The sequence below is a fragment of the Ornithorhynchus anatinus genome, chromosome 4 (assembly GCF_004115215.2).
Source record: "Ornithorhynchus anatinus isolate Pmale09 chromosome 4, mOrnAna1.pri.v4, whole genome shotgun sequence".
NCBI classification, from domain to species: Eukaryota; Metazoa; Chordata; class Mammalia; order Monotremata; family Ornithorhynchidae; genus Ornithorhynchus; species Ornithorhynchus anatinus.
In genome coordinates, this window is record NC_041731.1 from 102,542,871 (window position 1) to 102,569,665 (window position 26,795).

General features: G+C 45.3%; 1 protein-coding gene across 1 annotated transcript in view; it reads left to right on the forward strand.

Moving 5' to 3' along the window:
• ZNHIT6 (zinc finger HIT-type containing 6) overlaps positions 1–26,795 on the forward strand; it is an 83,622-nt gene that overhangs the window by 39,847 nt on the left and 16,980 nt on the right. The window contains exons 6-9 of the mRNA XM_029063967.2: positions 57–125; positions 4,813–4,893; positions 7,487–7,564; positions 24,613–24,737. Of these exons, the coding sequence (XP_028919800.1) occupies positions 57–125; positions 4,813–4,893; positions 7,487–7,564; positions 24,613–24,737 (353 nt within the window). The remainder of the gene's footprint in view (positions 1–56; positions 126–4,812; positions 4,894–7,486; positions 7,565–24,612; positions 24,738–26,795) is intronic.

Genomic DNA, 26,795 nt, shown 5'->3' on the forward strand with positions numbered 1-26,795 from the left:
TGGAGTCGTTGCCTGCCTAGGTTCTCTAACAGCAACCCTGTTTCTCTTCTGTTTAGGGAGCAGCGGTTCTACTGGCACTTGAAGCTCCTGTTTCCTCAGAGTAATGCTGAATACACAGAAAAAAGGTACCGTACCAGACACACCTCCCCGCCCCCGAGACGGTCTGTGTTTAAAAAATGAATTTCATTTGAGCTTTGAGGCCGATTTTGCATTTGGCCAAAAACAATTCCATCCTCTCAACTTAAATTAGTTGTAAAACAGTGTGTGTGTGGTGGTGGGGAGGGTTAGTATTGCTGAAGCTCCAAAATGAAGATTTACCACATTCAGAGTCTTGAGCGACAATAAATAACGTCATTTCTCTGCACAGAGAAAGAGCTGTTTCCTGAAGGCCCTGCAGCTTATTGGTGGTCAGGTGTGGGCCGAGTCACTTTCGGGAACTCTTTACCGGCAGTGAGTGGTTTTCCGTGTGACCCCAGTTCCTACTCCAAGCCGAATCCCGCCAGCAAAGCCGACCTCCTACCCTAATAGTAGTAAGGGCAGTGGAGAGGAGAAAAGGGGGAAAGAAAGTGTGCAGGTGTGAGCGGGACACTGAGAAGAGAGGTGGGGTAGCTGCGGGACCTAGAAGCATCCCATCCCGACTGGATTAATGTATCGGCCTCCTTTCTGACCTCCCAACCTCCTGTCTCTCCCCACTTCAGTCCATATTTCACTCTTGTGCCCGGATTATCTTTCTACAGAAACGTTCTGGGCGTGTCACCTCCCTCCTCAAAAATCTCCAGTGGTTGTCTATCCACCTCCTTATCAAATAAAAACTCCTCACTATTGGTTTCAGAGCGCTCCATCACCTTGCCCCTTCCTACCTCCCTTCTCTCCTTTTCAATCCCAGCCCACACACTCCGCTCCTCTGGTGCTAACCTTCTCACTGTGCCTCATTCTCGCCTGCCCCACCGTCGACACCCGGCCCACGTCCCACCTCTGGCCTGGAACACCCTCCCTCCTCAAATCCGCCAAACGATCACTCTTCCCCCTTCAAAGCCGTATTTGAAGGCACACCTCCTCCAAGAAGCCTTTCCAAACTAAGCCCCCCTTTTCCTCACCTCTCCCTCCCTTCCGCATCACCTTGACTCGCTCCCTTTGCTCTTCCCTCTCCCCACATCACTTAGGTATATATGTATATAACTGAAATTCTATTTATACTGCTGCCTGTTTACTTGTTCTGATGTCTGTCTCCCCCCTTCTAGACTGTAAGCCCCATTTGGGCAGGAATTGTTCCTCTTTAGTACTGAATTGTACTTTCCAAGCACTTAGTACAGTGCTCGGCACACAGTAAGTGCTCAATAAGTACGATTGAATTAATTAATTATCCGGGGGTGGGGCGGGGGCAGGAGGGTGGGGGCGGGATGGCGGATGGGTGATGAGAAGGACCGAGGCTGGAGAAAGGTGAGAGCACTTGAGAAGTCTGTGAATGGTTAAAGCAGCTCAGGGAGGAGAAGGACTCATTTTGGTTAGGGAATGTGTCTATTATATTGTCGTGCTGTACTCTCCCGGTGCTTAATACAGTGCCCTGCACACAGTAAGCACTCAATACGTTTGATGAGAGGGAGGGAGGAAGAGAAAAGGGAGAGAGAGAGAGAAGCTGTCATCCTCAAAAGCAGCAGAGACTTCAAGTTCCTCAGCCCATTTATTTTTTATAAACAAGAAGCAATATATTGGCTCTTCCCGAGCACCGGCAAGCTTCTTATTTGCATTCTTCTTCCTATGGGAAGTGCAGTTCTGTAGAAGATTGCATCCTTTTTTCCCCCCACCGAGGTGGGAATAGAGAAGGATTTAAGGTATCTGTCCCCAAAGAGGAGGCCCCCTCAGTGACCACAAGGCGAGAAACTTGGCCCCAGACCCTCACCGGGCCCGTGGCGTTCCCCCCGGCGGCATCAGGACCGTTTGTGGAAGGAATAGAGGTGGAGCCGCTGGCTCGGTTGTGCTCCCGCTATATGGGCGGACCAGGCCGGACCCCTTAGCGCTCCAGAGAGTATCCCTTCCGAGAAAGCAGCGCCCAGGACTCTGGCAGGTGCGTGGAAGAATTGGCGGGGCGGGTGGGGTGCCCGGTGGCCGGGTGAAGAGGAGGACAGAGGCCAGAGAAAGGTGAGAGCACTTGAGAAGGCTGTGAATGTTTAAAGCAGCTCAGCGAGGAGGAGGACTCGTCGTAGGCAGGGTATCCAAGGTATAAGGGCCAACTTTTCTTTTTGAAGGGCAGGGCTGAAAAAGGGACGGGCTTTTGGGGAGGAAGCGGGTGTCATTGGGTCTGGGGATGGCACACCAGTCGGGCCTTCCTCGGCCCCTCTTGGAAGCCCATTGCGCTCTCCAGCTTATTTAGCATGTGAAAAACACTTGGCCGAAGGGGCGGAGTCAGAGGCCCTGGGTTCTAATCCCGGCTCCGCCACTTATCTGCTGCGTGACCTTGGGCAAGACACTTTGCTTCTCAGTGCCTCAGTTCCCTCATCTGTAAAACAGGGATTAAGGCTGTGAGCCCCATGTGGGACTTGGATTGGGTCCAACCTGATTAGCTTATATCTACCCCAGTGCCTAGTATAGTGCCTGACACATAGTAAATGCTTAATAAATAATTATCATTATTATCAAGGGCCATCGAGTCGTTTCCGATTCATAGCGACCCTGTGGATATATTTTCTCCAGAACATCCTGTCTTCTGCCATAATCCGCAACCTTTCTAACGATTCTTCCGTTATCGTTAGGGTCTCTATCCGTGAAGCTGCCCGTCTGCCTCTTCCACATTTTCCCCAGACTTTTCCTAGCATTAGTGTCTTCTCCAGAGAGTTAGTCCTTCTGATTTGTATGTCCAAAATGTGATGATCTAAATCGAGTTATTTGGCCTTCCAAAGACCAAATATTCTGCGTGCATAGGTACACGGTCATAAATACCGTAAAAAATACCATTTTAAAAAAATGCCCGTCTCAGGGGGCCTGCAGGAATGGAGCATGGCTCCGTACAGGGGAATCTGGGAGGATTCTAGAACCTTCTCTCCCCTTACGGGGCTCTGAACCCCTGAGGCCCTACAACACTCAGACCTGCTGGCCCCGGAGTTTGGGAATATGGCTGAGCCCGTGCTTTGCACGCTTTCCCACAGAACGGAGAGCCCAAAAGCGTGGCTCAGTGGAAAGGGCCTGGGCTTCGGAGTCAGAGGTCATGGGTTCGACTCCCGGCTCTGCCACTTGTCAGCTCTGTGACTGTGGGCAAGTCACTTAATTTCTCTGTGCCTGTTACCTCATCTGTCAAATGGGGATTAACTGTGAGCCTCACGTGGGACAACCTGATTACCCTGTATCTACCCCAGCGCTTAGAACAGTGCTCTGCACATAGTAAGCACTTAACAAATACCAACATTATTATTATTATAATTGTAGTATACGGTAAGCACTTACTGTGTGCCAGGCACTGTACTAAAGTATTGGGGTGGACACAAGCAAATGGGTTTGGTCATAGTCCCTGTCCCACATGGGGCTCACAGTCTCCATCTCCATTTTCCAGATGAGGGAACTGAGGCCCAGAGAAGTGAAGCGACCTGCCCCCAGGTCACCTAGCAGGCAAGAGGCGGAGCCGGGATTAGAACCCAGGTCCTTCTGACTCCCAGGCCCGTGCTCTATCCACTAGGTCACGCTGCTTCTCAGCACTTACCAGCGTATACCAGCATGTGCCCTGCCTCAGCCAGTGTATGAAGAGTGGGATGCAGAGAAGCTGTGTTCTCCTTGGCCCCTCCATTCCTCCGTATCCTATATTATAATAATAATGTTGGTATCTGTTAAGCGCTTACTATGTGCCAAGCACTCTTCTAAGCGCTGGAGTAGACACGGGGGAATTAGGATGTCCCACATGGGGCTCACAGTCTTAATCCCCATTTTACAGATGAGGGAACTGAGGCACAGAGAAGTTAAGTGACTTGCCCACAGTCACACGTGGGCATAATGGGACTCTGAAAATCGATACATTTCTTCCGGAAAACGGCATCGCACTGCCTCCGAGAGTGTGTCCGGTAGTTGCTGGGCATATCGGACCACTTCAGCTTCTGCCAAGGACTTTGTTCGAACTTGCTTTTATTTGAAGTCAAACCTCAGCTCAGTGGGGAGAAACTGTGTAAATATTCTGCGTGCATAGGTACACAGTCACAAACCGTGGGCATGTACGAAAAGAAATCGAGAAAAGTCATTTTTCCAGAGCACTTGTCTCAAGCGTTTGCTTCAGTAGCTTTGCGGTTTCAAATCATGTACACACATGTGGACCAAGTTGGAAACTTGTAAGACTTTTGTTAAGGCCATAAAAAGTTGAGAAACAGACTTACGAGGAAGTGAGTAGTAATTCTTTCATCTGGCCCTGGCAGTTGGAGTGGATACATTCTAGCTCTGTTTTGGGTTCATTGGGCATCATCTGAAACCATTTTTCAAATGACCTGGCTTCAGCAGACTCCAAATTTCATTCTGTCTTGCTCTGTTTCCTTTCACTTTAAAGCCCAGGTGTGCTTCAGGAGAAACTCGGTCTGTATTTTTCTGGCTTGTTTACCGTGAAGTTGTCAAAACACAGTTTGGAAAGATCATGTTGATGCTTTAAGACTTCTTTTTCTAAATATGTTTTCTTAGAAACAGGATGTGGCACTTTGCTAAAAGTAAACTAATTCAAACCCCTTAAGATCTATGTTTGAGATCCAGCTTCAGAATCGCAGAATTTAAATGAATTCTAAATGCAGTATCCTTAAAAGACGATCATAAATGATCTCTGTTGTCTTTTTCTCCTTGGGGGAACAGAGTGCCCGAAGATAAAACGCTTCATGAAATCCTAAGGACCTACATTGATCCTGAAAAATCTGATCCAGTGATCCGTCAGAGGTATGATTCCAAACCTTTCACTCTTAGTTACCGTGGCTTTGAAACTAGCTTCTCTGACTTCTGCTCCATTCCGATTTTATGCTGAATGGCAGCCTAATTTCACCTCAATCCTAGGCATTAATCTATTTTAGCATTCCAATCGGCACAGTATTCGTCGTCTCAGGGTACAATGACGCTCGTTAATCAAGGCGTTCCCATTGCTACCGTTCAGCCATTGACAGCCATACCCAAAACTCGAAGATTACAGCGGGTCAGGTTATATTGGGGCTGGAGTTCCTACTTTAATAGATTTTAGAACGATTTGAGCTTTACCCCGTTCTGTGCTCTCCACTTATGGTACCTTTGGGTCTGGCAACTTTAATTTTTTTTTATAAGATTTTTATTTGACGGCCAGGTCTTCCCCAAAGCAAAAGGCTGCAGGCTGAACCTGCTGTGTACCTCTTCCCAGTCAGGTTCAAGACACAAGGGCTTCCCGCTTCTTGAAAACCTAGTGATAGGTGCGGGGAGGGAGGAAAGGGGAGGAGAGAGGGGATGGAAAAGGAAGGGAGGGGAAAGGGCCTCAGGTAGAGAAAGCAGAAACCAGAGAGGGAAAAATGGCAGAGAGGGAGAAGCAGACCAACAGAACTTGGAGGAGGAGGAGCAAGTCAGGTGGGAGGGGGTCTGTGCGGCCGCCACCTCTCCACCCCTGAATTTTCCCTGTCCCCTTGCCATTTCTCCCCCGACTGCCTCTGCCTCTTTGACTCTACCATTGAGGGCGATTCTCTGAAGAACACTGGACTAAGTGCTTCAGAATGTAATCAAAATAAAGACCTGGCCCCGTCCTGAAAGAATTGCTACCATGATCTCATTTTGCCTAGTGCTTTCCGGTTTCCAGAGCGCTTTCAACTCAGTTATCTCCTTGTACTCGCTCACCACCTCCCTTCGTGAGGTAGGGAGAGGCGTGGGTTATCCCGACGCCTACCCAAGACAACTAGGAGGCTGCTGGGATTCTCAGCCCCATGCACGTTTCATTTGACCACATTTAGGGGAGGCGGAAGGTAGTGTGACCTTCCACCCTTAGAATGGAATCAAAGGGAAGATTTTCTTCAGTCCACGTATGTGGGAGGTCATCTTGCTTTAAAAGAATCACTAACAATGAAGAAAGTGCAAAATAAAAGAAAAATCGAATAACCCACCGTAATTCAATTTTAAGCCATTTTCAATAACTCGACGTGATGGCTCATGAGAATTGTACTTTCCAAGCACTTAGTACAGTGCTGTGCACACAGTAAGCGCTCAATAAATAGGATTGAATGAATGAATCTCCTGGTATCCTTATCGGCCAAGATAACTAGATATGTCACCTCCTTAATTCTTCTCCATCTGAGGGCTCTCCCATCTAGGGTAGCAAACTCGGCCCACTTGACAGAAGATTGTCCCTTAGACCATTAATATTAATAATAATGATGTTAAGCACTTACTGTGGGCCAAGCGCCGTACTAAACGCTGGGGTGTATACAAGTAAATCGAGTTGGACCGAGTCCCTGTCCCGCATAGGGCTCACATTCTTAATCCCCATTTTATAGATGAGGTAACCGAGGCTCAGAGAAGTGAAGTGACTGGCCCAAGGCCACACGGCAGACAAGTGGCGGAGCTGGGTTTGGAACCCATGACCTGCCGACTCCCGGGCCCGTGCCCTATCCACTACGCTACGCTGCTTCTCGAGGCCATCTTCTCTATCCTGCATGTCAACCGGCAGCCACGACCGCCGTTGCCCATCCCACCTCTCTGGGATTCGATTTTGCTTCTCAATCCCTACCCCCCATCCCGGCCCACCCTGGCCTCCCCTCAAGCAGCCACAGATCCTCCGTGCACTCTTCCCGCTTCCCCTGCCTTCCGCTTCGGTACAGTAAATACACGGCAGAGAAAAACGTACCTTCGGGGCCCGCTTTAGACCTTCTTTAATATGGTCCCCTTCTGCTGAGTTCATCCATCCTCTCATACCAGCTCAGCCCGGCCCTCTGCCCCGTATCTAGGATCCGCTCCTTACTTAGGTCAGCAGTCCTCCTCCTCTGGCTTCTTCCCTCACCACCCCACGTCCCAGTCGGCCGTGTCACCGGCTACAGGCTTGGAGGGTCAGCAGACGGGCCCTCTCCCCAAGCCGTGCCCGACCCTCACTCCGGGACCCAGGTGGCTTACGGAGCAAAAACAGACCGTTTTGCCGGCAACCGGCCTTGGGTTGGAAACCTTCCAATCCCAGCCAAACCTAGAAGGCTCAAGCGATTCGGAGAGAATCGGAACGATTAACGAAGTCACCGGTGGGTTGAATCGGTGTATCTTTTTAAGATGCAAAATTGGGAAGCTTTAAAATGCGACAGTGAAGAGAAAGATATTTTTTAATCAAGGTTCTGGAGTAGACAATGTGGCCCCGGTTTTACGCTACTGCTTTTGCCTCCCGAGGTGCCAGGAGGTATCCACGTGACCAGGTTGATGATTTTATCGGCAGCTGCAGAAGGCATAGTCTTCCCCCATAAAAGCAACTAGAAGTCAGATTTCGGTTTCTCCATGTGACAGGGTTTCATTAAGCATTCCGATGTTGCATTTTGTCTTTCAGATTGAAAGCCTACACTTTGTCTCAGGCAGATATACAGATTTTAATGAAGATAGAAAATATGCAGCAGAATTTAGTCAGGTAATGGATATCTGGTTTTTTGCAAAAGCCCGGCTTTCTAGGTCTTTAGCTGGATGTTTATTGTCTGATGCTATTTCTGTGAACTATGCTTTTTTATGTTTTAGTTTGTATCTCTTTTTAAAATGGCACTTTTGTCAAATTACCTTAGAGGACAAGTACGAAGTTAGAATGTCACCCAGCACTAATTAGGACAGCAGCAAATGAGATCCAGTATTAAAAACATTAAAATAACACCCTACCAGACAATTCCCATTAAAAACCTAAACCGTGCAGTGTGCTTGAAGGTCAGGAAATTGGGTTACGACCAGAGCGAAGCGGTCGGAATTCCCTTCAAATAAGCAGCGTGAAATCCCTAGGGGAGAGGGAAGGCACTATTATTAAAATGGCTTTACTGGTTTGCCTAAATTAGACTTCTGTACATGTTCAAAGTTATCAATCTTTCATTTAGAGAAGCAGCGTGGCTCAGTGGAAAGAGCCCGGGCTTGGGAGTCAGAGGTCATGGGTTCTAATTCCGGCTACACCACTTGTCAGCTGTGTGACTCTGGGCAAGTCGCTTCACTTCTCAGTGCCTCAGTTACCTCATCTGTAAAATGGGGATTAAGACTGTGAACCCCACATGGGACGACCCAATAACCTTATATCTATCCCAGTGCTTAGAACAGGGCTTGGCGCGTAGTAAGCGCTTAACAAATATTATTATTATTATTACTGTTTAGGAAAAGCTGTTTTCCACTTCAGTAGTCTGAGGGTCAATTGTTATTTGTCTTTGAAAAATAAAAAGTCAGACCCGTAGGATTTTGCCCATTGTTTTCTAAGCAATCGTAATAATTAACATGTGACCATGGGTTCAGTCCAAGAAAATCATGTGCACACTGTTGAAATGTAAACTCTAAGAACCACGGCTGGAAGCCTAATTTAATAGTAGTAAGTGTGCCGTTTGTTGGTTCCAGCCACTGTACTAAGCACTGGGGTAGATCCAAGCTCATCAGGTTGGACACCGTCCTTGTCCCACGTAGGGCTCGCAAGTCTCAATCCCAGAGGCCCGGAGAAGTGAAGCGAGTCGCCCAAGGTCACGGAGCAGACAGGTGGCGGAGCCGGGATCAGAACCCAGCTCCTTCTGACTCCCAGGTCCTTGAAAAGAACTAACGGTGTTCAGGCCTCACCCTAGTCAGGTTTGCCATTGACAAAAATCTGAAAGTCTGCATGAGTCTAGGGGAATTATTTTCTACTACATCTACAGATGGCTTTTTCCTTGTCCTCCGTGACATCTCGGAACAATTGAAAGCGACTCCAATCTCGTAGACTAGTATACCCTATTTATTTTGTTAAGGAAATGTACATCGCCTTGATTCTATTTAGTTGCCATTGTTTTTATGAGATGTTCTTCCCCTTGACTCTATTTACTGCCATTGTTCTTGTCTGTCCCTCTCCCCCGATTAGATCGTAAGCCCGTCAAACGGCAGGGACTGTATCTGTTGCCGACTTGTTCATTCCAAGCGCTTAGTACAGTGCTCTGCACACAGTAAGCGCTCAATAAATACTATTGAATGAATAAATACTATTAAATGAATATACCAAGTAGTATTGTAGGTATGCTTCCCGGAGTACACCGAGTCTTTGAAAATTCATTCATCCATTCAATAGTACTTATTGAGCGCTTACTATGTGCAGAGCACTGTACTAAGCGCTTGGACAAATGGGTAACAGAGACAGTCCCTGCCCTTTGACAGGCTTACAGTCTAATCGGGGGAGACAAACAGACAAGAACAATGGCAATATCACTTCCTACAGATCACTGAATCCAGGGAAACTGGGGAATCGATTGCTTTTTTGTACCCAAAATTTTCAAGTATGTAAGCGTAGTCGTTAATAATAATAATGATAATAATGATGGTATTTGTTAAGCACTTTCTATGTGCAAAGCACTCTTCTAAGCGCTGGGGAGATACAAGGTGATCAGGTTGTCCCAGTCTTCATCCCCATTTTACAGATGAGGGAACTGAGGCACCCTGAAGTAACTTGCCCGGAGTCACACAGCTGACAAGTGGCGGAGCCGGGATTAGAACCCATGACCTCTGATTCCCAAGCCCGGGCTCTTTCCACAGAGAAGCAGCGTGGCGCAGTGGAAAGACCACGGGCTTTGGAGTCAGGGCCCATGAGTTCGAATCCCAGCTCTGCCACTTGTCGGCTGTGTGACTGTGGGCAAGTCACTTAACTTCTCTGGGCCTCAGTTCCCTCATCTGTAAAATGGGGATTAAGACTGTGAGCCCCACGTGGGACAACCTGATTCCCCTGTGTTTACCCCAGCGCTTAGAACAGTGCTCGGCACATAGTAAGCACTTAACAAATACCAACAAATACCAACTGAGCCACGCCGCTTCTCTAATGTATGTGGGAGAGTCCTGCCGTCGTCTCTCCTCTGCCTCTGTCTTCTGTTCCTGTTTCCCTCACCCGGTGACCTCTACCCTCTTATTTTTCCCATACTTCCCTTAACTCCTCTCCCGTGCCAATCAGCCTGCGTATTCTGGAGTCGCCGCTGTTGCTAGACTGGCCTAAATGCTGAGCTGTCTGGGAACCGAGCAGGCCTCCGGACTCTATTCAACTTTTGAAGGTAGAGGATTGATGAAAGGGCAGGAGGCAGACAAATTAGCATTCAGCTGGCAGCGTGGCAGGGCAGTTGGAGTTCTGAAGAGAGCAGGCAAACCAAAAACACCAGAGGCCAGCTCGCTCAGGAAAAGCCACGATGAGTGGGTGAGGCAGGGGCCCAGGAACGGGGATTATAATAATGTTAGTATTTGTTAAGCGCTCGCTATGTGCAGAGCACTGTTCCAAGCGCTGGGGTAGACACAGGGGAATCAGGTTGTCCCACGTGAGGCTCACAGTCAATCCCCATTTTAGAGATGAGGTAACTGAGGCCCAGAGAAGTGAAGCGACTTGCCCACAGTCACACAGCTGCCAAGTGGCAGAGCCGGGATTCGAACCCATGACCTCCCACTCCCAAGCCCGGGCTCTTTCCACTAAGCCACGCCGCTGCCCAACACCCCAGGATGTGTAAAGGGGACTGAAAAGTAGGGAGTCGGAGGCAGATCGCCTGAGTAACTAACCCAGAGACTGTGAGGCAGTTTTAGGCAAGAGGAGGAAGGAAAGAAGGAAAGTCCAGAAAATGGATGCAAAGGAGACATTATTCTAATCTGATTCTATTTATTTGCCATTGTTTTAATGAGATGTTCTTCCCCTTGACTCTATTTCCATTGTTCTTGTCCGCCTGTCTCCCCCGATTAGACTGTAAGCCCGTCAAAGGGCAGGGACTGTCTCTATCTTTTGCTGATTTGTACATGCCAAGCGCTTAGTACAGTGCTCTGCACATAGTAAGCGCTCAATAAATACTAATGAATGAATGAACATTAAGAACGGTAGGATGAGAAACAGAAAGAAGCCGCTATAGGAATTAATTAATAGTATGTATTGAGGGCCCATGGCTGTTACTCTGTTTCATTGTACACTCCCAAGCGCTTAGTACAGTGCTCTGCACACAGTAAGGGCTCAGTAAATACGACTGACTCTTGACCAACCTACTGCGTGGAGAAGACAGCGTCAGGTGTTTGGGAGAGGGCAGTGGAATTAATACTCGAACCCTGCCCCTAAAGAGCTTAGAAGCTAGCGGGGGAGGTCGACACTAAATCAATCAGTGGTATTTATTGAGAAGCAGTGTGGCTCAGTGGAAAGAGCCCGGGCTTGGGAGTCAGAGGTCATGGGTTCAAATCCCGGCTCTGCCACTTGTCAGTTGTGGGACTGTGGGCAAGTCATTTCACTTCTCTGGGTCTTAGTTACCTCATCTGTAAAATGGGGATTAACTATGAGCCTCACGTGGGACAACCTGATTACCCTCTATCTACCCCAGCGCTTAGTACAGTGCTCTGCACATAGTAAGCACTTAACAAATGCCAGTATTATTATTATTATCTTACTGTGCTAAGAGCACTGTATTAAGGGCTTGGAAGAGTACACAGTATAAGAGAGTCCACAATGAGCTCACAGTCTAGTGGGAATAAATTACTAAAATTACTCAAGTAATCACTGATAAGAGGAAATAGTAGAATATAAAGCTATAAGATGCAAGAGAAGCAGCGTGGCTCAGTGAAACGAGCCTGGGCTTGGGAGTCAGAGGTCGTGGGTTCTGATCCCGGCCCCCCGCCACTTATCTGTGTGACTTTGGGCAAGTCACTTCACTTCTCTGTGAAATGGGGATTAAGACTGTGAGCCTCATGTGGGACAACATGTTTACCTTGTATCTAGCCAGCGCCTAGAACGGTGCTTGGCACATAGTAAGTGCTTAACAAACACCAACATTATCATTAATTATTATATGCATGTAAGCGCCGCGCATCTGAGTACCCAAGGGCGTAGATCATGCAAAAGTACCAAAGCGGCACTGGAACGGAGGACAGGGAAATGAGAGGTTAATCAGGGACAGCTTCCTGGAGCAGGTGTGGTTTCTCAGAAGGGCTTTGAAGAGGGGGAGAACAGTGGTCTCTGGCTGTGAAGGGGTGGGGATTTCCAGGTAATAATAATAATGTTGGTATTTGTAAAGCACTTACTATGTGCAGAGCACTGTTCTAAGCACTGGGGTAGATACAGGGTAATCAGGTTGTCCCACGTGAGGCTCACAGTCTTAATCCCCATTTTATAGATGAGGGAACTGAGGCACAGAGAAGTTAAGGGACTTGCCCACAGTCACACAGCTGACAAGTGACAGAGCCGGGATTTGAACTCATGCCTTCTGACTCCCAAGCCCGGGCTTTTTCCACAGAGCCACGCTGCTTCTCAGGTAGGAGGGAGGACGTGAGCAAGAGAGATGGGAACAAGGCAGAGTGAGTAGGTTGGCTTGAGGGGAATGAAGTGTGTGAGCTGGGGCGTGGTGGGGAAGCAGAGGCGATCGGGTACCGTAGGTCTAGTGGTTGAGAGTTTCTGCTCGATGTGGAGAGGACTGGGAAACAGAGGTTTCGAAGGCATGGGGCGAGGTGCACGGACAACGTTCAGGAGAAATGAGCTGGATAGCAGCTCATCGATAATATTCGATCAGTAATCAGCGGGGGGCTATTTATTGATCGTTTATTCATTGCCCGCTTAGTGTGTGCCGAAGACCGTACGAGGCACTTGGGAGAGTACAGTACAATAGAGATGGTAGATATGATCCCTGCCCACAAAGAACTTGGTTAGAGCCTAGAGGGAGAAATAGACTTGGAAATAAAGCAAAGGTAGATGAAATGGAAGAGAATTTGGACACGTATGTAAGTGCCGTATGCCAGAGGCTGGGAAGAATATCGAGTGCTTCATGAGAAGCAACGTGGCTTAGTGGAAAGAGCACGGGTTTGGGAGTCAGAGGACGTGGGTTGTAATCCCGCCTCTGCCACTTGTCTGCTGTGTGTGACCTTGGGCAAGTCACTTCACTCCTCTGTGCCTCAGTTCCCTCATCTGTAAAATGGGGATGAAGACTGTGAGCCCCACGTGGGACAAGCTGATTACCTTGTATCCGGCCCAGCGCTTAGAACAGTGCTTGGCACACAGTAAGCGCTTAACAAGTACCAGAATTATTATTATTGTTATTACTGTCGTCATCAGAAAGTTGAACTGCGACAAAGTAGCTGTGTAGTGCTGGAGGTAAAGTTGGGGCGTGTTGTTAAATAAAAAAAAGCATTGTTCCACATCCTATATATATTTGCCTGGTATTTACAGTAGCATCGGCCTAAAGTAAGACTCAGGGAAACAATAGCTTCGTATCTGTGAATGAGGAGATTCCCTCTTGCAGTTCTGCTTGGGAATTAAAGGGAAGCCCAAGTCCCAGGTGGATCTGGAGATGGGGAAACTGGAGTTAGGATAGGCAGCAACTTCAGTTTTGGCGATCCAAACTCGTTTTATTTTCATTTTTTTTCTCTCACCATCTTTACTTTGCTAAAAATGAATTGACTTCTTTTTTTTTCCAGGTTGCCAATTGCGTAAGAGCGAAAACCAGGTTCTAGAATTAAATACAAAGGAATTTTTTTAATGGCATTTGTTAAGCACTTACTATGTGTCAGGCACTGTGCTAAGTGCTGGGGCGGAGACAAGCTAATTAGGCCGGACACAGTCCCTGTCCCACATGGAGCTCAGTCATAATCCCCATTTTACAGATGCGGTAGCAGAGGCCCAGAGAAGTGAAGTGACTCTCCCGCGGTCACACAGCAGACAAGTGGCGGAGCCAAGATTAGAACCCAGGTTCTTCTGATTCCCAGGCTTGTGCTGTATCCACTAGGCCATGCTGCTTCTTAACTACCCATGGCTCACCTCATGGTCCCTCCTGCCTTTATAATAATAATAATGATAATGGTATTTAAGTGCTTACTATGTGCCAAACAGTGTTCTAAGCACTGGGGTGGATATAAGGTAATCAGCTTGTCCCACATGGGGCTCACAGTCTCCATCCCCATTTTACAGATGTGGTAACTGAGGCCCAGAGAAGTTAAGTGGCTTACCCAAGGTCACACAGCAGACAGGTGGCGGAGCCGAGATTAGATCCCAGGTCCTTCCGACTCCCAGGCCCGTGTTCTATCCACTAGGCCGTGCTGCGTCTTAACTATCCCTGGCTCACCTCAACGTCCCTCTTGCCTTTATAATAATACTAGTAATAATGATGGTAATTGTTAAGCACTTACGACGTGCCAAGCACTGTTCTAAGTGCTGGGGGAGGTACAAGGTAATCGAGTTGTCCCACGTGGGGCTCACAGTCTTATTCCCCATTTTACAAATGAGGTAACCGAGGCCCAGAGAAGTTAGGTGGCTTTCCCGAGGTCACACAGCCGACAAGTGGCGGAGGCGGGATTAGAACCCACGTCCTCTGACTCCCAAACCCGGGCTCTTTCTGCTGAGCCGGGCTGCCTTTCTGACCCCTGTGAAGGGTGTTCTCAACTCCTATCCCCATTTCTCATTTCCTCTCCCTAACAACCTTTCAGTTTCTAATAGGGTCAGGTTAGTCGTCGATGGAAGTCGCATTCGTTATTCGTGCCGCTCGTTTCTGTGGGATCTGTCCTTGCCCCCTCCTCAGGCTCTGGCTGAAGATAACCTGCGTTTGGATTGAGTCTCACTCATTATAGCAGTCGGTGAGGTGAGCGAGGAAATGAGCAAGCCCCGCTGAGCCAGCTCTGCGGGACTTCTTTCCGGTGATTTGCCAGTCCCGTTCCCAAACCTCACATGAAGTTTTGGGTTTTGGGGGGGGGATGGAAGGGACCCCCTTCTCCCCCACCAGTGGGATTGGGCCTGTAATCATTTTGGAAGTCAATAGCTGGGATTTTAAAATCCAAAGAATGTTCAGGCTACGCTTGTTTCTGAAATTCCGCCTGTATTTTTAGGATAAAGCTAGCCTTCTCGGAATATGCCATTCATATTTACAGTGATGTATTATTAAAAGAAAAATTGTGTTTCAGAAGACATCAAAGATTTTTTTTTTTAAAATGGTATCATTTGTTACTTGGTGCCAGGCAGCGAACTAAGCATTGGGGTAGATACAAGTTAATCGGGGTGGGCGCAGTCCCTGGCCCACATAAGGCTCACAGTCTTAATCCCCATTTTACAGGTGAGGTAACTGAGGCCCGGAGAAGTGAAGTGACTTGCCTAAGGTCACGCAGCAGACGGATGGCAGAACTGGGAGTAGAATTCAGGTCCTTTTGACGTCCAGGCCTGTGCTCTATCCACGAGGCCACACTACTTCCAATACTTGTAAAGCGTGAGACTTCTAATTTTAAAATGAATGTGCTAAATAGGAAAGATCTTACTGGGGTTTCATATTGGCTACTTAAAATGAGACCTGGTGTAAATAACATTCCAGTAGCATGGTCTTGAATCAGTCAGTCATTTTTTATTAAGTGCCTAATGTGTACAGAGCACTGTACTAAACGATTGGGAGAGTACAATAGTATTTACTGAGTGCTTATTGCCTGCGGATATCTGGACCGAGCGCTTGGGAAAGTACAGTGCAATAGAGTTGGTAGATATGCTCTCTCCCCATGGGGAGCTTACAATCTACGGGGTCATTCATTCATTCAATAGTATTTACTGAGCACTTACTGTGTGCAGAGCACTGTACTAAGCGTTTGGAATGTACAAATCGGCAACAGATTTGCCCTTTGACGGGCTTACGGTCTAATCGGGGGAGACGGACAGACAAAAACAATAGCAATAAATAGAATCGAGGGGAAGAACATCTCATTAAAACAATAGCAAATAAATAGAATCAAGGTGAAGTACATCTCATTAGCAAAATAAATAGGGTAATGAAAATATATACAGTTGAGCAGACGAGCACAGTGCTGAGGGGAAGGGGGAGGAGCAGAGGGAAAGGGGGGAGAAGAGGGTTTAGCTGCGGAGAGGTGAGGGGCGGGTAGAGGGAGAAGGGGAGCTCAGTCTGGGAAGGCCTCTTGGAGGAGGTGAGCTTTAAGTAGGGTCAGACAGATTGAGCGTTTACCGTGTGCAGAGCACTGCACTTGGAAAGTACAATTCGGCAACAGATAGAGGCAACCCCAACCCAACAACGGGCTCACAGTCTAGAAGGGGGAAACAGTCAACAAAGCAAAACCAGGAGGCAGGCATCGATACCATCAAAATAGATCAATAGAATCATAGATATATACTCATCATTAATAAAATAAATAGGGTAATATGTACAGACATATAAAAGTGCTGTGGGGAGGAGAAGGGGGTAGAGCAGAGGGAGGGAATAGGGTCAATGGGGAGGGGAGGAGGAGCAGAGGGAAAGGGAGGGCTCAATCTGGGAAGGCCTCCTGAATCAGTTTGGCTTAGAGCCCATTCATGGCAGCTGGGGGAGGCATCAATCAAACTATCAGTTGTATTTATTGAACATTTATTGCTTGGGCTTGTTCTAAGGGGAGAATACAGTCAGCGTAATAGACATTACTTTTGCCCCTCACGGTGCTTACAATCCAATGAGTCCCTTACAGACCACGTTGAATTAGACCGTGGAATGGTTTAGGCCACTGTTAGATTGATGGGGTTGGATCCCCTCGGGGAGAGGGTCCCGTGGAGATCTTCGGGGGGGAAAAGTAATTATCAGAAGTGAAGATAAAGTGAAATCAATATAGTTATTTGTAGTTAGCCCGGATCAGGTCTTTTAACAAGGTACAAAAAGGAGGAGTTTTGAAGCACTTTGCATTGCGTTAAAGAACATTTTACCCAGCCTAGTAAAGGCTTTGTCCTCCTTGGGGTGGGCCACCATCCGGCGATGGCTTGGATTTAGCATGTCCAAATATTCTCCTTGAAATGGTTATATGGTAAGAATTGAGCACTCACCTCTAGGCAGGAGCTGTAACTTGCTAGTTAGCACATCTCTAGGATTACTCTCAAAGCAGTTGTTAACGCACTTACTGAAATAGCAAGGAATTATGACCATGAAAGGGGATTTTTTCTTCCATTTTAGAGGTAAACGGAATGCAGACTCCATGTGATGGTAGGACAAATTCACAAGGCCAGAAAATTAATGACCTGGAGTAATGTGCTTATAGAAAACTTTCAGTATCGAGTAAGATTTTATACACTGTGTGAAATCTGAGCAAGGAAGATAGGCATTGGTAAATATGGTAAGTTTCTGATAGGACCGCACGTCAGAAATATTGTGATCGGTTGCCACAAAAGTCTCCCGAGTGTTATAGACCCAGTACGTAACATTTTAAAATAATTTGTTTTAAGAAATTTAAAAACTGAGGCAGTAAAACCAGTTGTTTGTTCATTTATATTAATGTCTATCTCCCCCTCTAGACTGTAAGCTCATTGAGGGTAGGGAATGGGTCTGTTTCTTGTTATATTGTATTCTCCCAAGCGCTTAGTACAGTGCAGTTCCACTAGAGCAGCAGCCAGTCTAGTGAAAAAAGGGAATCAGATGTGGGTTCTAATGCTGCCTCAACCACAAGTCTGCTGTGTGATCTTGGGCAAATTACCTAACTTCTCTGTGCCTCAGTTACCTTATCTGTAAAATGGGGATTAAGAGTGTTAGCCCCATGTAGGACCGGGACTGTGTCCAACCTGATTACCTTGCATCTACCCCAGTACTTAGAACAGTGTTTGGCTCATAGTAAGCGCTTCACAAATATCACAATTATGCTTTATGCTTTGCACACAGTAAGAGCTCAATAAATATGATTGAATGAATGAAAGGAATTGGAGACTGCCAATGGGCTTTAGTATTGGTGACTTTAAGAGATGCTCTATCTTTTAAATGCTACATTGTTTCTTTGGTCCTATTAAAGTAAGTTAAGGCACTTAGATCCGATGTAGTGTATTGCAGCTTAAAAATGACAGTAGTGGAAAAAGTTGACTTTCCAACTTTTTTCATTTTCCTGCTTGAGCTCAACCAAATGTCATGAGGAAAAGCTTTGCTTCAGAAGTCCCCTGTTAAACATGTGTGTAATAGTGGTTACGTGATCAAGAAAAAATCCAAAAATAAAAAATGAGGCAAATCGCTAATCAAATCATTGCGTTTTAAGAAATGGAATACAAAAGAGATGGGTTAAGAAGAATTCTAGCTTTGCTCCAAGACTAGATCTGTTTCTAATATGCATTGGATATTATGAGTTCCAAAAATTGTCACAGGAGTGTAGGGATTTTAGACAAAGTAGAGGGAAAAAAAAACCCCAGTTTTGGAACAGATTAATGAAAAATGCATCTGACCTATTTCTTCTGCATTTAGTTTTATTTTATATTGTTTCGATTAGTAGTTAACCAAATGTGCTCTCTCCTACTTTTGTCTTTGGATACAGTCTGTTTTCCTTCTTTCTTCTACCAACATCTAGGCCAGTTGAGCTTAACCATTTTTGTCTACTTAATTTTCCTTCTAGAGCAAGCAGGTTTGACTAATCTTTTCTTTATGTGAGCGATAGATCATCTATCCTCTTGGCGTGTTACCCTGATTTAAATCATGGTTCAGGCAGTGGATGTTAGGGCACTGTTTACCTCCCTGTCCTAAAGACTCCAGATTTTCCAAGATATCTGCTTTCTGCTAACAGTTTATTGGTTATATTGGTTAAACCTCAGTGTAGAAACTGTCATGTTGTCTTGTTTCGTTTTGTTCTGTTTTGCTTTGCTGTCTGTCTCCCCCGTTTAGACTGTGAGCCCGTCATTGGGCAGGGATTGTCTCTATCTGTTGCCAAATTGTACATTCCAAGCGCTTAGTACAGTGCTCTGCACATAGTAAGCATTCAATCAATACTACTGAATGAATGAAACTGTCTCTCATTTAGTCAGAAGAAGGAGGAAGGAGCTGAGGCTCCTTTGGGTGCTTTCTAGTCGAGAGAGATGATAACTCAGAAATCTTGATCAGTAATTATAAGAGTTGTGGTATTTGTTAAGCGGCACTACATGCCAAGCCCTGAGCTAATTGCTTGGGTTGATAGAAGGAAAATCAGGTCAGACAGAGTCCCTGTCCCACATGGGGTACCGTCTAAGGGAAAGGGAGAACAGGCATTTAATCCTCATTTTACAGATGAGGAATCGGGGTCAGAGAAGCGAACTGACTTGTCCAAGGTTGCAGAGCAAGTGAGCATTCATTCATTCATTCATTCAATAGTATTTATTGAGCGCTTACTATGTGCAGAGCACTGTACTAAGCGCTTGGAGTGTACAAATCGTTAACAGATACAGTCCCTGCCGTTTGACGGGCTTACAGTCTAATCGGGGGAGATGGACAGACAAGAACAATAGCAATAAATAGAATCAAGGGGATGAACATCTCATTAAAACAATAGCAAATAAATAGAATCAAGGCGATGTACATTTCATTAATAAAATAGAATTGGGATTAGAACTAGGTCTCCTGACTCCTAGGCCTGTATCCTAGGATTTCATTCAATAGTATTTATTAGTAGTATTATTAATTAATAATAGCATTAAGGGTGGGTATTCACCTGCCCAATGATGGGCTCACAGTCTAATCGGCGGCGAAAGACAGCAGAGCAAAACAGAACGAAACAAAAACAAAGCAACATTATCACGATAAATAGAATCAAGGGCATGTACACCTTCTTAACAAAATAAATAGGGTAATAAATAATATATACAAATGAGCACAGTGCTGAGGGGAAGGGGAAAGGGGGAGGAGTAGAGGGTGGAGGGGGAGCAGAGGGAAGAGGGGCTCAGCTGAGGGGAGGTGAAGGGGAAGGGGGGGGAGCAGAGGGTGGAGGGGGAACAGAGGGAAGAGGGGGGAGCTCATCTGGGAAGGCCTCTTGGAGGAGGTGAGTTTTCCCCCATGCCATTCTGCTTCTCGGTCAAGTAATAGGACCGTATTCAGAGCGAGTGGCTAGAGATACTACCTCAGATCAGAGGCAGAAAGAAGTATTCGGTAGTTTGTCAGAGTAGGCAAAATCGAAATGGAAGTGCTTTACATGTCATTGAAATTGTGTCCCCAGCCACGCCATGAATTGGGAAAGAAAACCAACCACAGTTGAAAATGAATCAAACGAGGAGAGAGATTAAGTCATTTTACCAAAGTCTTTCAAGAATGTAATAATAGAGCCAAGATTGAAGCTCACCCTGAGTTTCTAGGTCACCATTATAAATATTGCTTTTCACCAGGGGCGAAAGCTTTGAATTTGGAGGGCAGGTGATGGGGGATATTTTGGATGTGGCGATGACAGGCTTCTCTCCGGTCTCCTTGCTTCCAGCCCTCCACTCACCTCATTATTCAAAGCAGATTGGAGGGAGGCGGGGAGTGAAAAAAAGAGCTCCTCCTCCTCTCAGCCAGTAAGGAGGTGAGGGCCTAGAAAGAAAGAAAGTAGGCTAGAACTCTTGAGAAGCAGCGAGGCTCAGTGGAAAGAGCACAGGCTTGGGAGTCAGAGGTCATGGGTTCGAATCCCAGCTCTGCCACTTGTCAGCTGTGTGACTGTGGGCAAGTCACTTAATTTCTCTCTGCCTCAGTTACCTCATCTATGGGGATTGAGACTGTGAGCCCCATGTGGGACAACCTGATTGCCTTGTATCTACCCCAGTGCTTTGAACACTGGTTGGCACATAGTAAGCACTTTAACAAATACCAACATTATTATTGTTGTTAGAAACTCTTGCTCACCAAGGGTCTCGCGCACCCTTCCGCTTATGTACACACCCGCTTTTCGAAATGGCAGTGTCCTCTCCTCCCCCAGAGGTTGTTTCCAAATGCCAGGAGGCAGCCTAAGCTTAAATCCCTGAAGGAGAAAGGTGATGGTTTGCCAGAGTTGGAGACACGCCCACGGATGGGAAGGTTGTGGTTACAGACCTCTGGGCACCAGAGAACCTGGTGACTGCCTACACTGCTGATGTCCGCAGTTACCTGGAACCGTGACAACTAACTAACTTGGAGAGGGAAACCCAAAATTACAGGAAGGACAAATCAGAGCAGAGGCACACGGAGGAGAGGAGGATTTGTCGGAATCTCCAGCGTTCTAAACCCGAGTGGTTTGCCTCACACTCATCGAAGCTGCAGGGTTCCCAGAAATTTCAAGAAGATAAAGCTGATTCAATGACCTAATGGTTTAATCATTTATTATTATAAAGCAGTTGAGGCACAAGTGTTTTAGGCCATGCCAAGCTGGACCCCGTAAAAATGTTTTGTCTAAAACATGAGATAATGGAAAGAGTAACATGGCATTTGAATTACTTTTTAGCCTCGCGGTGGTAAATGCGAAGGAAAAATATGGGTTTGAAGTCCTTGCGAAAAGGACGATCGAGCCACGCTCAAAATATATAAAGCGTCGAATGTGTGTTTTTCCTATAATGAGTGCCTGAGTTTTTCATGTCCTTTATAGACTAAAAAGTTAAATGTGGTTTTTTCCTTAGCTAAAGAGTTTCTGTAAGAACAGGTTGTAATTACTTTGGTTGAGAGAAACATGAAACCAGATGTTTTCTCGATGATTAAGCAGAATGAGAAGGATAAAGGGCTTTTGCTTTAGTTTAAATATCCTTTAAACCCGGAAGGTAGAGCTCCTGTTTATCCTTGTTGTGCTTTCTGTGCAACAAATTTTATGCTCTAACATTATCAATCATGTATTGTCACTGGTTAAATAAGAATGTTTTATCTGCATTGCTCTGTTGTCACGGACAAAGAACGGTAGTTCAGAGTCATGCCACAAAGGGAAAAGAAGAACTCCCATAATATTTATCTGCTTTTAGTGGGATTTGATCTTTGCATGTTTTAAATGAATTAGTTTGGCGCAAGAGGAGCCGTAGAATGGTTGTTGAATGGAAATCAAAAATAAGACATCATCCTCTATGAACACTTCTCTATTAAGAACCCAAATTAGATTCAATTGTCAAGAATATGGGGATTATCTTCCAAGTGGCTTTGGAACATCTGTCACTATCCTTTTATTTCTGTTTTTTAATTTGGTAATATAGAGAAGCTGCTTTTTAGATTTAAATTTAGGGTAAATTATCCTTTACTGTGGAAGTATGTTTTTCATAAATCAGCAAACTTGAATGTCCTTCCTAGAAATTGAAGGAGATTTAAAATATACCCCCCATATGGGAAAGGTCTACTAATTCAAGAACACGAGCCTGGGAATCAGGATGACCTGGCTTCTAATCCCAGCTCCGCCACTTGTCTACTGTGTGTCCTCGGGCAAGTCGCTTCTCGGCGTCTTGTTTCCTCATCTGTAAAATGGGGATTACGACTGTGAGCCTGATGTGGGATGGGAATTTACAGTGTCCGGCACATAGTGAGCACTTAACAAATACCACAGTTAATTAATGACTTAAGTCACGCGATCCCAGTTGGACTACTCGTGACTAAATTGAAATATTTACTGGGATGCTGTTTGTAACCGAGGCCTCGCGCCACATGGTGTGATCTCTCAAAGAAAAATTGCGGGACCCTAAGGTACATTTTAATTTCTTAATCAAGATAACATTAACTCCCTTTTGCCCTTTATTTTTTTTCCTGTGTGGGATGTTGAGACAGGCAGCTGTTTAGTTAAAACGATGTGAAGCGTGTGTAAATCAATCAGTCAGTAGTATTTATTCAGTGCCTACCTTGTGCGACTGTTATATCGTACTCTCCCAAATGCTCAGTACATTTCTCTGCTCACAGTAAGCCCTCGATAAATACGATCGATCGGCTGATTACTAATCGCTTGGGAGAGTTCAATACGACAATTGGTGGAGATTTTACTCTGCCCACAGTGAGCTTACAGACTAGAGGGGAAGACAGACATCAGTGTAAATACATAAATTACGGTTACGTACATAAATGTCGTGGGGCTGGGGATTGCGTGAATACCACATGCCCAGAAGGTATAGATCCAAGTACATACTTGATGCAGAAGGGAGGAGGAGTCGGGGAAAGGGGGGCTTAATCAGGGAAGGCCTCTTGGAGGAGATGCGATCTGAACTGTGAAAAACATTTCTAAATGTGTTACTTTATAAGCACATCTGTATTCCATTAGAAAGAAGGTAGAATCTGTATGGAGGTAGAATTTCGTATGGGTATGAAGAGCATTTGGTTAGGGAAACCACTTGAACATTTAATTTTATAATAAGGAATTTAACCCCAAAAGCTTTTCCCTCCTGTATCTTCTCAGGCAAAGGTAGGCACACTTCTGGTTTTTAAAGCTCCTCCCAGCTCTCTTCACTTAAAACATAAAGATGCTGTTGTTAGGTTTTGGGGGATGTTTTTGTAATTCTCCAATCAATATGCAGTAAGTAACGTGGATTACTCAAAACAGATTATGGTGATAATAATCGTAGTGGTATTTGTTAATTACTATGTGCCAAGCACTGTACTCACTGCTGGGGTAGATGCAAGGTCATCAGCTCCGACATAGTACCTGTCTCAGATGGTACTCGCAGTCTGAGTAGGAGGCAGAAAAGGTATTGACTCTCCATTTTTCAGATGAGGACACTGAGGCACCAAGAAGTTAAGTCACTTGCCCAAAATCGCACAGCAGGCGAGTGGTGGAAATGGAATTAAACTTGGGCCTTCTGACTCTGAGGCTCATGATCTTTCAAGTAGGCCGTCCTGCTTCCCTGGTATTTTACAAATGACATGTCTGCCTCCGACTTTCTGAAATAGCAAAAAGACAACTCCTGGTATTAAATGTAAGGAAATTCATAATTATGCCTTTGAATAATTAAACTGAAATTCCCTGCCCTTATCCAGGAGTTTTAACATCTTTGTTTAACATAGCAAGAGAAAAGATTCAAAACTAACTGATCTTTGGTTGGTCTGGATGCTCATTTACCGTTGTTTGATTAATTGATCAATTATTGAGGACCGTTTTAGCATTCCATGATCCATTGTGGAGCTTGTGTTAAATATTAATAGGGTTGTTAATAATAATAATAATAATAATATTATTATTATGGTATTTGTTAAGCACTTACTTATGTGCTAAGCCCTGTTCTAAGTGCTGGGGAAGATACAAGGTAATCAGGTTGTCCCACTTGGGGCTCACAGTCTTAATCCCCATTTTTACAAATGGGGTAACTGAGGCACAGAGAAGTTAAGTGACTTGCCCAGAGTCACACAATTGATAAGTGGCAGAACTGGGATTAGAACCCACGACAACTGATTCCCAAACCCGTCCTCTTTCCACTAAGCCACACTACTTTCCTAATATTCTGAAGATTTCCTGGACCCTAATGAGATTGGTATGCTTGTTAAAAAAAAATTATGGTATTTGTTAAGCGCTTACTATGTGCGAAGTACTGTTGTAAGCACTGGGGTAGTTACAAGGTCATCAGGTTGTCCCACGTGGGACTCACAGTTTTAATCCCCGTTTTTACAGATGAGGTAACTGAGGCACAGAGAGGCTGTCAGTCTGATGTTGAAAATAGCAAGCATCTTGATCTCTGAAATATTAATATTTAAGAACAATAATCTCCATCTGTGGTCATTGTCATCCGGCTTTTATTATGAAAACGAGCTGTGTCTTAATATAAAATAAGACAGTTTGGAGGTTTTGGACCCAGAGTTTTTGTTTTATATCCAAATACCTGATTTCAGAAATGTATTTTTAATTGTTTATATTCTTTTTAAGGTATTGTGAACTGGATTCTAGTAAAAGTCTCCTCGACAATTTGAAAAATAAAGTGGTAATTGAGTACCCAACATTGCACGTGGTATTGAAGGGATCCAAGAATGACATGGTGGTTCTTGGCCAAGGTAAGTACGAGTTTAGTTCCTGTTATGCTTTACTTAGATAGTTTAGCTAAATAAACAATAATTAAGGGTACACCCCTTATTAATGCCAAGAATATACGGCATGTTTTGTATTTGCCTTTAAAATCTGGATGAGTGTTGCCAAAAAAAAATCTGTTGCGGATTTTGTGAGTATTCTACAATAATTCTATTAAGTATATATGACCTCAATGTGTGCTGTATATTTTTCTACTCTTCTACTTCTTGGTATATTTGTGTACTGTAACCACAGCAGTGAAATATCTTCTCTAATCTCTTAATACATATATTTTTCCACTTTAGCCCCTAAATTTAATCTATATCCAAATTTAATACTGAGTGGAATGTATTTTAGAGGGGTAAGACTGTGGAGAAACTTTAATGTTAACATATTTTCATCGTTGTTTTCATAACAGGTTGGTAGATGAAGTTAAGAATTTTAGAAGGCTCAATAAGGGCTGGCGTAGGTCCAAGGACAGTAAATCTGTAGAGGAAAATAATAGTAATTATTATTATTATTATGAAGAAAAGTTAGGGATGTTAGATGGTTCATCCATAATTATTTGGATGGGGCGAAGTAGGGCAACCCTAACTTGTCCCTCCAATCATTCTTTGTAGCTACTGTCAGAGTCGGATCATAAGCTCCCTGAGGGCAGGACTATCTATGTCAGTCAACCAGCCAATCGTATTTATTGAGCGCTTATTGTGTGCCGAGCACTGTACTAAGAGCTTGGGAGAGTACAATATAACAATGTAACAGACACATTCCCTGCCCTCAACGAGCTTTTGGTCTCTTTTGCTTCTAGAGTATCCTCCTAAACATCGGGTCCACTGCCCTGGCCCGTTTTGATATCCTCTGTGACCTTTCTGAATATGTGTAACCTTACCAGTTAATCCCATTTACCAGCTGGGAGCAAGGTCAGATTAAGGCTGTGTCGGGCCCACGGTAGTGGAAATCTGAAGGAAATCCCTTCAGCTTTCTCAAAAAGATGTCCATTTCTCTGGCTCAGTGGAAAGAGCCTGGGCTTGGGAGTCATAGCTCATGGGTTCGAATCCCGGCTCCCCTACTTGTCAGCTGTGTGACTGTGGGCAAGTCACTTCGCTTCTCTGGGCCTCAGTTACCTCATCTGTAAAATGGGGATTAAGACTGTGAGCCTCGTGAGGGACAACCTGATGACCCTGTATCTCCCCCAGCGCTTAGAACAGTGCTCTGCACATGGTAAGCGCTTAACAAATACCATCATTATTATTATTATTATTTCTCCACCAACACTGCCAGGGCAGATTTTAGGCTAGCGGTGACCACGGTGAAGAAAAGAGTAAGGAGAAGGTGGGGTATGTGTTTATTAATAATAATAATAATAATGTTGGCATTTGTTAAGCACTTACTATGTGCCGAGCACTGTTCTAAGCGCTGGGGTAGATACAGGGGAATCGGGTTGTCCCACTTGGGGCTCACAGTCTTCATCCCCATTTTACAGATGAGGTAACTGAGGCACAGAGCAGTGAATTGGCTTGCCCAAAGGCACACAACTGACAAGTGGCAGAGCCGGGATTCGAACTCATGACCTCTGACTCCCAAGCCCGTGCTCTTTCCACTGAGCCACGCTGCTTCTCAGACGGTGGTTTAGACGGCGGGAGTAGATTCTGCTCTCCCACGCGCTAGGTGTTTTGCACACAGTAAACGCTCAATTTCGGATTTATGAGCATGTCCTTAGGAGAGCAAAGGTGGTTATTTGTTTGAAATACAATTTTTTCAAATCTCTTGACTCTAAAAATACTTTGCCTTCTAGGAGAGATTTGGGGGGGGTGTTTAATTTTAGCATATTCAGTGCTCTCCAGTTCAGTCAGTGAATGAACGAAAGAATCGTGGGGATGAAAGAGGGCTTCCTTTCCTTAATAGGTAAAACAGTCGTGTCTGTCAGCTCTCCCAACCTAGGCGTGAGGACACACAAGTTCAGAAGGTTTAATGGCTTTCATGACAGGGTAGACCGAGAGAGGCATTGGTAGGCACATAATCCGTCAATCCATCCACTGTATTGG